This window comes from Etheostoma cragini, chromosome 24, assembly GCF_013103735.1.
Source record: "Etheostoma cragini isolate CJK2018 chromosome 24, CSU_Ecrag_1.0, whole genome shotgun sequence".
Lineage (NCBI taxonomy): Eukaryota > Metazoa > Chordata > Actinopteri > Perciformes > Percidae > Etheostoma > Etheostoma cragini.
In genome coordinates this window covers 3,425,528-3,440,118 of record NC_048430.1, presented here as the reverse complement: position 1 = coordinate 3,440,118, position 14,591 = coordinate 3,425,528, and the positions used below count along the sequence as shown (strand labels likewise).

Genomic DNA, 14,591 nt, shown 5'->3' with positions numbered 1-14,591 from the left:
CCCACCTGAGAACTGTCCTATACACACTAAGACTTAGACTTTGATTCTGGATACTTTTTTACTTTTTAAAGCTTATCCAAGGTAAAGTTAAACAGTAGTTCTGCAAACTTAAGTGTAAGTGCTATTAATGCACTTTCCCTGCCCGGGTTGTTATAATTTACACAGGGGGCTGTCCTCTGAAGTTCTGTACATGACCTTGAGAGCATTGGGTGTTGATAGATATTCTATCAAATAGTTCAGGCCTGTGACATCATCAGCCTTATCAACGTAACTGAGCAATCAGCCTGTCACACCTGGTATTGATTAGCTGCTGTTTCCTCTACACCTCTAATGTAGGCCTGACTCCTTTTACAAGCTATCTGAATAGCATTATGTTGCATTTTAAAGCAAGCTAGAGAACAAATAAAGAAGATATGAAAGGTAAATTAACACAACGACAACTTTAAACACTGAATTCAAATTCAGGAACACTAACACTAACAGCAAGACAGGGGCAGTAGCAGGCTACTGCTCTTGTTATCAAATCCGTGGTTGTGTTATCTGTTCATTTGCTGCCATCTTGTGGCAAGTCATGGAAAACACGTCCTAATATACACGTTCAGCACTCAGGAGCGAGGCTGTGTTTTTATAAAAAAATAATATTGTCTCAATATACCACTTTGTCTCAGATAATGGTGTTGAAGGCCTTTTCAAAATCCCCATGATCACTTAACGTTACAAGCACAGGTTACATCACACACGCTAAAAGGTCAGTTGATGTAACTGTTACACAAACCGCACGAGTTTATTGTCCCTCGTCACTTGCCGTCGTTGTTATGCTAACGCGCAAGGCTGCGGACGTGCGAGTTGACAGGTGAGAACAACATGTACTTTTCATAATGTAATCTCATTAACATGTGTATGTTTGTTCTTTTTTTATAAAGAAAATTAACACGTGCATTGTACACGTTGTCGGGTGTTTTTTTGCAAGGTGATATCAAGTTAGGAAGTGTACAATACTGTCTGAAAAGGGAGTGTCGAAATAGAATATCAGCTGGCATTTTGGCTAGCAAACAAACCGCTAACGGGAACTTGCTAGTTGGCAGTTTTGTTTGTGTTGAACCATAAATCTATGTTTTGAGCCTGTCACATTTTGTGACGATTTATATCATGTTTACCGCTTTTGATGAAAGTGTTTGATAGACTCGACCACTGATGCTTTTGCTCCCCCGTGAATGATACATGCAATCACGAAGTTACATCATGTCAGCTAGCACATGTTAACTAGCTAGCTAACTGGCTAGGCAACTAGCTAGCTAAGTTTGTGGTGTCCTCTGCTGTACCAATTGTTGTTTTTATCCAACAGGTTGAAGTTATAAGCAGTAGACCAAGAACAATGTCCACTAGTGTAAGTGACATAACAACTTGACATAACAGTTGTTGTACCCCTGTACTGTATGCGATGTCTGCAAAACTCCATGTAAAAAAATCAGGACATTTTCCAGGATATTGCTTTTCATACAAATCACACGCAGAATACAAGATAACTTTGGATTTTAAAAACTAATATTCAGCCTTTGACGGGGTATTTAGGTTGTTTGTTCAGGGTATCAAGCATTAGGTCTTCTACCTTTTCACTTTTTCTTCAACATTTCCCTAATTGTATCCCACTTTTAGTAAGCTGTGCGACTTTCTGAGTTTGCCTTTGTTTCTACTGTATGTAGGTGCTGTGTGGTCGAGGCAGGTTGGTCCAATATAAGACCACTGGCCATCAAGCATTAAGTGCTATCCGTGTATGCAGAACCAGAACCTTCTCTGCTGCAAGCTCGGATGAGCCTTACATAGCTGTATCACCCAGAGACTCAGGTGAGTCAAGTAGTAGTAATTTAATTAGCCACCAGTTACTGGTAAATGTGACCCTAGTCTGGAGTTTATAAAAGGTTGTGATCTAGATCTGAAGGGAGCTTATGATGACATAGATTTTAGTTTGTTGTCTGCACTTGCTCCAGTTTGTTGATTGTATTTTCAAAACAACATGTAGAGAGTGACAAGATGATAAAAGATAAAGCAAAGAGAAACAAGAAAGAGCAAACTCAGACAAAGAAAGTTGTTCTTTGTCACGTCCCCCTCCAGGCCCCAGGACAGTGTGGCCGGATGAGAACATGGGACCTTTTGGACCTCAGGACCGGCGATTTCAGTTACCGGGTAATGCTGGGTTTGAATGCCACCTGGAGGGCATGGAAAACCAGAAGAAGACTCCAGTTCACAGGACGGTGCCTGATGTACTGACGGCCCCAAGCTCCATAGAGAGACACCAGTTCATACTGGCCCAGTTTGTTAATGAGTTTCAAGTAAGTCTTTTTTTGTTTTTTTAAGTCCTTTACTTTCAGCAGGGCTGTAATTACCAAAGTGGACAGGAAGGTTATGTTTCTGTTTTTTTATGTCTGTTTATTTTTTTATAAATTTTACTAGTGTTTTGGAAATCTGGGAACTAAAATGTGCTCTAAGTGATGTTGGGTGGCGTTGATGATGTTTTAAAACAAAACAAGACTAGCCCCCCCCCCCTCTTCTGTGCTTCTGTGCTTCCGTGCTTCCGTGCACTGTTCAGTTTTATCAGTTTTGACCCATGACACAAACGATTGCATACAATCTCCAAAATAACTTTGAAAGCTGCATGTATTCACATTTTTATCTCAGGTATAATTCACAAAGATATTCATATTATCAGTCAGAATATAAATTTCAAGCCTCAAATCCACTTTGTCAATGTGCATTTATGTGTTTGTTTAACAGGGAAACCTGGGTAGCATAGACACGAGAGTCAACAAGGCTGAGCAGTACTTTAATCAGACGGACGCAGACTGCTCCATAAATTCCTGCCCTGAGCTGTTAAGGAAAGGTAAGGGACGATTAATTAACTTTAAGTCCTCTTTTACAGTGTTGTGTTATACAGTTATCACATCAAGTAACAAACGTGTGTGTGTGTGTGTGTGTGTGTGTGTGTGTGTGTGTGTGTGTGTGTGTGTGTGTGTGTGTGTGTGTGTGTGTGTGTGTGTGTGTGTGTGTGTGTGTGTGTGTGTGTGTGTGTGTGTGTGTGTGTGTGTGTGTGTGTGTGTGTGTGTGTGTGTGTGTGTGTGTGTGTGTGTGTGTGTGTGTGTGTGTGTGTGTGTGTGTGTGTGTGTCAGATCTTGAGCTCATGTTCCCCGCAGCGCCCACCACCTCCATCACAGTTGTGACAGTCACACAGAGTAACAGTCAGAGGGAGGAGGCAGTAGACCAGGACAGAGACAAGCTGCTCCACAAAGTGAGTCCTGTGATTTTCTATTGTTATAAGTTTGGAGATATGACATAATGTTAAGAACAGCTGCTGATTGTGTTTTCTCCTGACTGCAGTTTGTAAGTGGAGCAAAGGAAATGTGCTTCGCTCTATGGACTGCAGGCTACTGGGCAGACTTTATTGACCCAACAACAGGAGCACCTGTAAGTTATGTTGTATGTAGTACTGATTTATTGTATTAACAATGAATATCAGGGAATTTAGGCATAAAGCGTAGTAGTGTAGATGGATTAGGGCTGGGCAATATTGATCAAAATGTATGTTTTTTGGCTAAATGGCGAGAAATGATATCTATCTCTATTTTCTACAAAGTTGGCTAAATATTCAGGTCGACGTCACATATGAGAGAACTATTTTTAAACAGACACATCAAAATAAAATGCACCGATACAATAAAAATTTGCAAACAATAAAATTCCTTCCCTGTTAGAAAATACAGCATTAACACATACTGTACTTACAACACTTACTGTATAATTCTCAGCAGACTGGATTCTCTCCTAACAGAGTGACGGCTGCTCATATGAACGGGTCCAGCGCGAGTTTTCAAGAGCGCATGTCGGCAGCGTTGCAAATGAAGGAAATGTCTGGGTCATCACTATGGGGCATTTTTATGAACTATGATAATCTGGTCATGGGTCACATCTCTCTCCCACGTCCAGGGTCTGTCTCATTCACTTTTAATCATAGAACTGAAGTTAACTTTACATACAGTAACTATTTTTTTTTTATTTTAAGCCGTTGGACAGAACGTTACCAGCGGAAACACAGGTTTTCCTCTCCTGCTTTAATAAAACATGCAGAGTCAAATGCCGGAGAGTGTGAGAGGAAAGATGCAAACACAGGCATGGCTTTGTAACGCAAACTATATCAGCATAAATGGTATTGTCTACCCAAAGCTCATTTGAATATATCTATGTACCTTTTAAAGTCTATTTACCGCCCAGCCCTAAAATAAGGGAAACTAATTTACGATTTTAGCAAATAGCTTCAACATAAGTGAAGAGTCTAAAAACTTTCTAAACAGGGATGGGTATCATTTTCAGTACTGACTAGTACAGAACTGGTAGCAGTTTAGTACCGGTTCTCGATACCCATACCTATTTCTCAATGCTTTGTATAGTTTCTATTTTTTATCATCCTTATTTACATACATGAGGGGGCAGATTATTAGAAACACCCCAGTAAAATGCTGTCCAGTTCATCACCATCACCTTATGTTCCCCGACAGTTCTTTGCATCTCCATCAAGTCAAACCAAACTGCAGACAGAGGAGGAACTAAGAGATTTGGGCTTCCACATCGAAGTGTCGGGCTCCTGCACAGTTATTCGCCACATCCTCAGAGGAACGCCTTTGTTTGTGGGGACTGTTTTCACCAATGCACCCACTCACAGTGCTGCTATCGCAAGACTACAAGGACTTTCAAATGTACTTGCTGATGACGAATAGGTTTTTCTAAATATTCCACAGAACTCAATCCAAACAAAGCCTCTATTTATGTTTTGAAGAAGCTTGGAAGTTATATATGGTAGCGTTGGCACATGGTTGTATCTGTGAAAGGTTGTGCAAAGTTTGTCTTACTCTAAAAAGGACTGGACTGAGACTCTAATGTAGAGCTTCATGCTGTCTGACTTACAGGAAACCAACCCAGCTTACCCTGCACTGCATCCAGGGAGAAACACACACACTCAATGCAGTGGTAAGGGTTCTGACTACAAGTAAAAGACAATTCAGCATGTAACATCTGCTGTTTGAAAAGTTGCTAGACAATGTTATCACTTGAGGATGACTTCACCTCTCTTTTATTAAAGATATAGTTTTTTTTTTTAACCATATATTTTTAATGGAAGCCCTGCAAATCAGGACAATAACTTTTAATACTAAAGGTCTTGTTTTTTCCTCGTATTTGTTGCACATAATCTAAAAAAATAGGGATACTTTTTCATTTGAGGCAATCCGAACTGCTGAACAAATAAATTGATTTCTCATCGGGCTACAGTGACACTGTCACCTGTAGCTGTGTGTGCTCCTTCACAGAAATGTTTCCCACAGTTACAACCTCAGTCCCCTACATGGATAACCAAATTACTGTAATGTAAATGTAATTTTCATAATGAAGTTACCTATACTGAAACACAAAATAGTTTGAAGATTCAAAATCATCTAAATCTACTTTAAGAAAAAAAAAGACAAAAGCTCAACAAAAATATTTAATACCTCATCCAAACCCTTGCAACTTTTGTAACTAACACAGGCAAACGTGTGATATTGGGCTTTATAAATAAAATGTACTTCTCTCTCTGAGATATTTTTTTAATTAGCCAGTGTGTTGAGATAGCTTGAAAGGTTTCTCTATAAAAAAATGTCTTATTTTATGCAATGCAAAGATAACTTATCACTATACTCTAATTAATTTTTGGAGAAAATGAATGTCAAAAAATTACCAATTCTCTTTAAGGGAGAAATGTACTTTGGTTGAATGGTTTAATTTATTTTGACTGCTAAATGCAGCAAGGCACAACTGATTAGTCTAGATTTTGAGCCAGAAACAAATGTAATGTTACGTGACACATTTTTACAAGTTGTACTGACATACAGGATTACTTTTTGCAACCACAAAACCAGTGACTGTTGTATGTCGTATCCAGTTTGTGTGTTGGGCACCAGCCTGCCATGCCTGTAAATTGAGATTGTGCATGATGATGAAGAGAAGAGAAAAAGAGACAATTGTTGGGTTTTAATTTGATTGCAGTTCACATCAAGAATCAAATGCCGAGCTGTGAGTGATTTAGAGTTTCCGATTGCATATCTTTGGAATGTGGGAGGAAACAGGAGCACCTCGAGAAAACCCATGTCAACACTGGAACGTTCCACACAGAAAATGCCACAGCCATAACGGGACCCTCAACGTTCTTTCTGAGAACACACTGAGCCACCATGCTCTTGAAACAAGAAATGTCTCTTCATACAGAGGTTTTATCTGGGGGCCCTGGGCCTGCATGCAGTAGAGTGCAGATAATGCAGTAATACTATGTAACACTAGTTTCCATTTTGTAAGTACTCCTGTAACATCCACAAAACAATTTAATTGAATCACAAGCACTTTAATATTGACAAAACATAAAAAAAAATATGCATTAACATTGTTTAACAACACATTCACATTAATACAACTTAAAAAACCCACAATTTAACAAAAAAACTTTAAACAATTGTAAAATTGTTTGAGAAAACGAAGGAAACCTAATTTGAAAGAAACGGTTGAGTAGTGAAAGTCCTGGACACAGGTTGTCTGTTATTTGTTCAAACATCCTATAAAACTAACATGAATCCCAGATGCTAAATATACCATGAGATTAGGAAATACATTTATCATTTTTATTGTTTATTTATTATTGTTGAAGGAATTGCATGATATAGGTTACATCAAACAGTAAATTTTCCTTCAGTTTTTCTTTTTTAGTAAAGTATTACCCTCACCCACCCTTCCCATTCCCCTCTTGGCAGCTAGTGTGTTCACACAACCACAAAATAAATAAATGAAATGAAATGCTATTAATGTACATTCTCACAGCTATGAATCAAATTACCTATTTTTTTCTTCTTTTTTCTCATGTCCTTCCCTTAAAAAAAGTAGACATATACATAGAAAAAGTAAAAAAGGAAACAGAGAGAATAAGAAGTAGAATAAAAAGGTGTCTCATACTTTAGGCAGTACTTTAAGATTCTCAAAATATATCACAGAGGGTTAGGAAATATATTTATTATTGTTCTTCACTTTTGGCAAATATTTCAGTTTCACAAAAAAAGTGTCCTTCATAAAGTTGGGTCTGATATGTACAAATGCAGTTTCTCTATCCAACGTGTCTAGCTGTAAAGAGGCCGATGATGACGTAGCTCAGCTTTGCAGGGAGGAACCCTCTGCTCGAGCTGACCAGGGGAGAAGTCGAGGAGAAGATGGCGTTGCTCGCGTTCCTTGGCGCCAACATGTTACAGATGTTCCCCTCACAGCAGGACGAGCACATCTGACGGATGAGATTTTAATGTCGGGATTGTGCAAATTATTCTAATACATTTTTTTGCAACATCAGTATGAGATTGTGAATGCAGATTCATCTTAATTCACATACCTGATAGCCATTGTCGGTGACATCAGCACAGCCGATAAACAGACAGTCCTCCAGTGTCACACAGCGCTTTGTCACAGACACACTGTTGCCACGGTTATCCATCATGTGGAGTGTGTGACAGTATCTGGCATCTGATAGACATGACATGCCTTTTTTGAGGATTATTTTACTACCTCAGTGTCAGTACCAGAACATGGTGATGTGGATTTAGAAAATCAAAGTCCTCTAAAATAGATATATTCATATATTCAGATTACACTCTCCTTCATAATTTAGAAAAATTGTAGACTTTGATGTCTCAAAATTCCATTTTGGTAATCCCACTATGAACACACTGAAGTAAGTGAGAAAGTGCTGACGTACCTTTTGGACAGTAAACATCCGGTGCCCAGCGATTACACTCATAGTTATCTGCAGCGTCCTCACACGTGAAGCACTTAAAGCCACCAGGATGAGGTGTAGCTGTGGAGAACATCCACTTCAGTACTCTCAACTCACGATGTCTTATAGCAACATTCAGGGTTTGATTTTAAATGTTTGTGATGTCATTGAACCATTTTGAGCCCTTATGAAAAGAGTAAATTTACATGTGTGTTACAAAACCTAAGCTCACCAGAAACTGCTCACTATATCTGTTTGCTTGCTAACAGATGTGCAAAAAAAATAAAAATTGAAATATACTTTAATAATGAGTGAAAAGTATGGGCAAACTGAAAGTTTATCAGTTCCACCTCAGGACCTCATCTCAGTTGTCTTTCTTTATATTTGTGATTTACAATCCTCCCACACCTGAGCTCTGCAAATCTGTGTGGCGAGGAGGGGCCCCCTGGCAGGAAAAGAACTATACAGAGTAGCTTATAGCTGTGAGGCATGTTTTAGTAGTGTGATTGCTCAATGGCACTATCCATCTCCACAATCTGGGACAATAACAAAACGCTATTAACTATCATCATGCCCCATGTAGCATATATTGTAAAATTCTTACAAAAACGATTTTTTTCCAGACTGTATCTCTGAATAATCAAATAATATAATCAATAATAAATTACTGAACTGCTTTGACACAGTAATCCAACAAGGAGTTGTTTGGCCTTCCCATTGGAGAGAATCACATATGTACTGGGAATCAGGCTGTGTTATAGCTGGGACAGCGATAGGTCTTGGGGTCAGCCACTTTTCAATCACAGGACAAAGCCATGTCACGCACGCGCACACACACACACACACACACACACACACACACACACACACACACACACACACACACACAAATCAAATCACTTTCAGTTCTCAAATGTTTCGTCTCATGGTCCTGTTGGAGGCAGATTTGAACAAATATTTTACAATGCACATAGTAATATTATGCTCCTACTTGAGGGATGCAGCAGGATGATGTCTGTCATGGTGAAGTCCCGTGACTGGACAGTTTTCAGCCAATCAGCAATGTTGGTCATTAGCAGGACCCAGGCCACTGTTAGCCAGGCCGCCATCATTGTCCTAAAGGTCCCTCATGCAGTGTTCTGTTTTAGGCAAACTATGGGAGAGAAGGGACCATGAGCATCTGAAATACACCACAGAGGTGGTTTCAAATACATCCTCAGGAACAGTATAATAATAAATATAAAAAAAAAAAAAATGTTTTGTCACAACTTCATAGTGGCAATGAATGGAGAATATGAAAACAAATGTCTTCTTGTCTAATAATAGAAGGAATTAGTCTATAAAAGTGATCAGCTGTGTGCGCTGCTCATGCTGTGAGCTCGCTTTATTATTTAAATGTCAAAAGGAACCCTACCAGTCTGCAGGCAAATGACAGAAAGACATCTATTATAACTATTATTATAATTGTCACTTCTGACACTAATGTGAGTTATGCTTCAATTATAAGACCTTTTTGCCCTCTGGAAATTTAGCCATTACCTTGCTTGCCAGATGGGTTTTTTCTGTCATGCGATGGGTCATTTATTGGTAAAACCGAGTCAGCATATTTATTTTCTTTTACTCTGAATTCTTTTAAACTAGGGATCACAACAGCAGGTCTGCTAAGGAAAAATAGTCTATTCTAGACCTTCTTTATGTCTAAATCTGTTACTTAGCCAAACAGATTCACTGCTCCATTAACAAAACATCCCCATCCCTTATTATGAGACATACTTTGTTGGGGATTCAAGAAATATCCTCTAAGCTGCCATGGTAATCCTTTGAAACATGTAATAAAAATTAGCTGGTACATCCTTCATCAACTTTTTTTATTATAATTAACAGATTATTGGACATACACAGGCTATGTTATATTTTATATTCATTTATGACATCTAATTTTCACAGTATTCACAGTCCAGGCAGAACACTATATAAAAAAATGCTCTTTAAAGATTCACTGAGATGTCAATCAATGAATTAAATACCAGATGACCTGGTTTTGCCTCTGAATTGAGAACATTAGTGTAAGATCAGCAAGTTCAGATGCCTCGGACTCCATTTTACGTTTCTTCCTCGGGCCCTGTGCTGGCTGTGTGGTTGTAATTACTTGTTTTCTTAGCATTATACATGCTCCAATAACGTTGATCCATGTCTTTTCTGCAGACAGAATAACCATACTGTGTGCTGCACACAGCATACTCTAAACTCTGGTGTCAAAGGAGCTGAATATAAAATGATGTAGAACATTGTATAAGAAGAATTTTACACAATACATCCTATTTAATAGTTAAAGTACTTTGAATACTATGCAAATCAATTGGACTACAATGAACCCAGAAAACCACCGTATATTCAGGAAGAAAGCAGTATACTATCTAGAGCTGACGCGATTAATCAATTAAACTATCAATCAATAGTCAAATAATATTAATATCTTTTGAAGCAAAACTGAAGAGTGGCTGGTTTCTTAGTGCTTTGTGAAACAATATTGGGTTTTGGAACAAAAAACAAGACATTTCAATAGGTTAACTTGGGCTTTGGAAACTTGGGATTTGCATTTTTTCAATAATGAATCAAGTTATCGAGATAATAAACAACCCAGTACCTGATGGGAATAAATGAATCAATATATGTGTATTACCTTTTTTTGCTCATTGAAAGCTTAAGTAAGTTGAAGTGTGTGTCACTTTATTGAAATGATTTTTGTAAATTGCAGTATTGAAAAGAATTAATCATTTTTTTTATCTATCTTGCATTACAAAAGCTGAGTTCTGGAAACGTAAAATACATGATACAGTATTCAGAATAGTATTTCAGTCCATGGGCTGGCATTCTTGCTACTGTATAGCCCATAATGATATTCTGTACGCTGAAAGGAATACTTGAGATTAGCTGTTCACATTTGAGCTGTCTGAGAGATGCCGGGTCTTGCCTGTAGTAAATTTGGAGTGCGGGGATTAGGTACAATAGCTCCCTGTTACAACTGGAGAGGGACGGAGAGGGTTTATATCACTCAGGGTTCAATCAGCACCGACCAACTCCTTTGGGTCGCAGGACTGAAAGAATCTGAAGGAGAGCAGGTTTTAAATCTCTCTGTCACCCCTGACAACGGGGAGGAAAGTTTGCAGATTGTGAGTGTAAAAGTGATGAGTGTGGCTGACACATTGACGGTGTTTTGCAGACACCACTGCAATGGTATCTGAAATGTTGCTCTTTACTGTAGTTTCAGTTTGGTGGTTATGCAGCCGTCTCAGTGTCCCATTTTGTTCTTTTATCCAGAAAATAAGTTAAAAACAAACAAGAATTTGATTTAAACTGGTGTTTGACTCCTGACCCCGCCTGTAACCTCAACATACCAGAGATAATTTATAGGCTTGTCTGCCAAGTCCAGTGCCATAAATCATTCATCAGAAGGTCAGAGGTTAATAAGCTGTGTTTTCTGCAAATACATGACCTAAAATGTACATATAAATATAGATATGATTTAATAACATCATAACATGACAAGTCATTGAAAAAAGATCTAACTATTTCCAAGGAAAGACTGTTCAGGTAACAGTGAGACAAACTGTGAACTAATTACTTCCCAACTTCAGTCCTTAGGCAATGCAATGAGATATTTTGAGATATCAAATTTATGACTGAAACACACATGAATGACCCAAAACATTGTAAATATTAGTGGGCATGTCATCTTCGTCCAATTCTTGACTCTTTTTGCCATGGTGGCTGTGGCATTATTTGTGTAAATGGCTCGTATATGGGAATTTATGGGGAATACGTTTATTAGACATCAGTTTCCCTTTTGTGTATTATTTCTCACTTAGAAATGAAACCATGGGTGCCTGGATAGCTCAGTTTGTAGAGCGGGTGCCCATATATTGAGGCTCACTCTTCAAGCAGTGGGCCAGGGTTCAAGTCCAACCTGAAGCCCTTTTCTGCATGTCAGTCCCCCTTCCATGTCTTCAGCTGTCCTGTCAAATTAAGGTCTTAAAATGCCCAAAATTAATCTTTAAAAAGAAAGAAATAGAAACCATTTAAATGTGCAGAAACACATGTTTACAACTTAGAAGGTATGGTGTTGGGAATAGATAAAGGCAGGTTTACTGATGGACCACACAGAGAAACAGATAAATGGTTTAAAATACCCTGAGGCCTCTGCAGTTGTTGAAACTCTTTCTGTCAAAGTTGAATGCATCACATAACTGTAGGGTGTAATAAATTAATAGCTTTGGTTAGACCCTACCAACAGAGCAAAGATCACTAAAAAGTAATGTAGATGATAAAACAAAATGACAAATGTGAACTTTTTCATTCCTTTGATGAAATATAATTGCTCCATGTTGGTCATGCGTGTCAAAAGAATACAAGATTTAGGCCACCAGGGTTGCCTTTGAAGTTCAGCCGATATCCAACAGCTCTGTTCCATCGACCAGACACATATGGCAGGGGCTTAACTTCTGTGATACAACTGCTTGTGTTTTTCCTCTTATACACTGAAGTCAGAGATACATGACTGCACCAGAGAAATTACAGTAAGTCTTGCTGAATTCTCCTGTCTTAAGCTGTTTAACGCTTCACTGTTGACTGAAACACCAAAGTACAAAGTATGATAACTAACCCTAACCCAAGATTTATTCAGACCTAGTCCAGCCTACCAGCGTACACACAAATACACAGCTTGTAGTAGCAATACTACAATGTAAAAATACTCTGCAACAAATCATAGTCCTGAACTAATGCACTGAAGTAAAAGTTATCAAAACTTATCAGACTGTGTTAAAGTATCGAAAGTGCCAATCATGCAGCAGAAAGTCCTCTTAGTTGTATATATTATTATATCCTATGATATTAGTGTCACAGTGTGAGCAGTATTTTGCTTTAGTTGGAGATAAGGCTACTGTACAAAAAAGTATTTTTATACTGCTGGGTAATGACACTGCATCATATTCTATAAGGCACACGTGTTCATGTAAAATCTGAATATGCAAATGAAAAAATAGCTTGTTGACAGTAAATGTAGTGGAAAATGCACAATATATTCCTCTGAATGGAATAAAATGGAAATCGAGAACAAGATTCTTAAAAATGTGTTTTAACTACAGTACTTTGTTACATCTACTATCTATAAATACGCCTGTGCCCCAAAGTCCTAATGAACAACCTCACAACCAGTGCACAGTGTAAATATACTGTAGGCACTATTTATGGAAACATACACTGTGTGCACCCTTGTGTCAGCGTTGATGTGATTATAGATGCCTACTCAAACGGCGCCCCAAATCTCTACTACTCTACACATGAATTAAATCAGCCTAAATAATGAATAAAGCCTGTTTATGAGACTACCCGAGCGCACCACACAACACCTACAATTAAACTGCATTTGAAATGTTCACACTCATGATGTAATGTAATATATCCATACATGACGATTATTAAACCTAAAACTTATTCTCAGATACATGACTTCTAACAGAATTGAATCCCACGATCAATTCAATTCCAAACACAATATCGTTAATTCATCTTACGTTCGCACGCTTAATTACACCGAAGCGTGACATTTACTGACGCATCAACACTGACTTCATATGCTTACACAGCCACTCTATGGAACTTTATAGAACAACTCACCGGCTTTATTTCCTCGAGAAGCCCACAGGAGACTTGCGCGCAGATGAAAATCAGAAACTACAGTGCTGCTCCGACCTGAGAGTGGAGGGTGCTGCCACGTCACTGGCACGTCATACTCCCATCAGCAACACTGCAGCTGGATCAGCAGCTTCATTTTCTACAGTTTTTGTGGATTTCATCAGTAAGAAGTGAACTGATATTGTCTTTATAATCCAGTGGTGTCATGTAGCAAAGTCTTTTTTTAACTACTATACCTGAGTTTAATTGTTTCCCTTTTGGTAGTTTTTATTTCTACTTTACAGAGGCAAATAGTGTACTTCTTATTTAACTACATGTATCTGATGTTACTTGGCACATTGATACTTTACGCACAAAACATTTGATCACTGTTTAAAACATCTTTTTAAATTAAACGATCCAACACCTCTACCTCTACCTCTACCAGCTGTGACATTAGCATTCTTCTTACACGTTGTTATTAGTTTTAGGCAATTTTTCCTTCAGGTTCCACACCTTTAGGTTCAATTTATTCACAAAAGTTGAAAAACAAGTACAATCAAAAGACAACATGCAGATATGTGAAATGGGATACCCTGGTGAGCTACTTAAAGCTTTTGTAAAGGGGCCCAGACACTAGCAAATAGTACACATTAAAAATACAATCATGTTGTTTTAATAATAAATGAAGCCTATTCACTACAAACATTATGTATGATATAGGACTCACAGAGGGCATTTTTCTGCAATTCACCTTTCTAGATTTTAAGTTTGCTTCTACAACACACAACATTGAGTGATGCAACCAGTACACATATGACAAACATCAACCTAATTAAGGCTAAAGGATCTTTCAGATATGTGAAATTAAGGCTCAAGGGATATTGCTCAGGATCAAAAGAGAACTATAATGAGCAGGCATTATTCCTGCAGGCTAATTACAAAAAGACCCTTCAAATCGCTTGCTTATTCACATTCCCTGAGTGAAACATTACGCTGCCTCTGTGGACAGACTCATGCAACTTATCAGCGACAGGCAGCAGCCCTCTGACCTGTCCGGACATGGGATCCCTGACAGAAGAGCAAT

At 38.3% G+C, this 14,591-nt stretch overlaps 2 protein-coding genes across 3 annotated transcripts; one reads left to right on the top strand and one right to left on the bottom strand.

Annotated features, from left to right (window-relative positions):
- Positions 1-644: 644 nt before the first annotated feature.
- On the top strand, positions 645-5,617 carry mmadhca (metabolism of cobalamin associated Da). The gene is made up of 8 exons (XM_034865052.1): positions 645-853; positions 1,346-1,387; positions 1,704-1,845; positions 2,113-2,330; positions 2,773-2,878; positions 3,165-3,283; positions 3,373-3,459; positions 4,548-5,617. The coding sequence occupies exons 2-8, from the start codon at positions 1,376-1,378 to the stop codon at positions 4,764-4,766; spliced, it is 903 nt and encodes a 300-aa protein (XP_034720943.1). The 5' UTR covers positions 645-853; positions 1,346-1,375; the 3' UTR covers positions 4,767-5,617.
- Positions 5,618-6,918: 1,301 nt separating this feature from the next.
- On the bottom strand, positions 6,919-13,586 carry LOC117939601 (ly6/PLAUR domain-containing protein 6-like). Of its 2 annotated transcripts, none has more exons than XM_034865055.1 (5): positions 13,508-13,586; positions 8,820-8,981; positions 7,811-7,909; positions 7,448-7,578; positions 6,919-7,342 (listed from the first exon to the last, which is right to left on the bottom strand). In XM_034865055.1, the coding sequence occupies exons 2-5, from the start codon at positions 8,938-8,940 to the stop codon at positions 7,172-7,174; spliced, it is 522 nt and encodes a 173-aa protein (XP_034720946.1). In that variant the 5' UTR covers positions 8,941-8,981; positions 13,508-13,586; the 3' UTR covers positions 6,919-7,171. The 2 variants fall into 2 exon arrangements, with proteins under 2 accessions (XP_034720946.1, XP_034720944.1); XM_034865053.1 differs by having other exon boundaries at positions 7,100-7,342; positions 8,820-8,967; positions 13,508-13,565.
- Positions 13,587-14,591: the final 1,005 nt, after the last annotated feature.

Coding starts and splice junctions, on each gene's coding strand:
- mmadhca (XM_034865052.1), top strand. Junction 1,846..2,112: donor TGTATCACCCAGAGACTCAG/GTGAGTCAAGTA, acceptor GTCCCCCTCCAG/GCCCCAGGACAGTGTGGCCG. Junction 2,879..3,164: donor CCCTGAGCTGTTAAGGAAAG/GTAAGGGACGAT, acceptor TGTGTGTGTCAG/ATCTTGAGCTCATGTTCCCC.
- LOC117939601 (XM_034865055.1), bottom strand. CDS start 8,940: ATGATGGCGGCCTGGCTAACAGTGGCCTGGGTCCTGCTAATGACCAAC. Junction 7,910..8,819: donor CATCCTGCTGCATCCCTCAA/GTAGGAGCATAA, acceptor TGTTCTCCACAG/CTACACCTCATCCTGGTGGC. Junction 7,343..7,447: donor TCACCGACAATGGCTATCAG/GTATGTGAATTA, acceptor CTCATCCGTCAG/ATGTGCTCGTCCTGCTGTGA.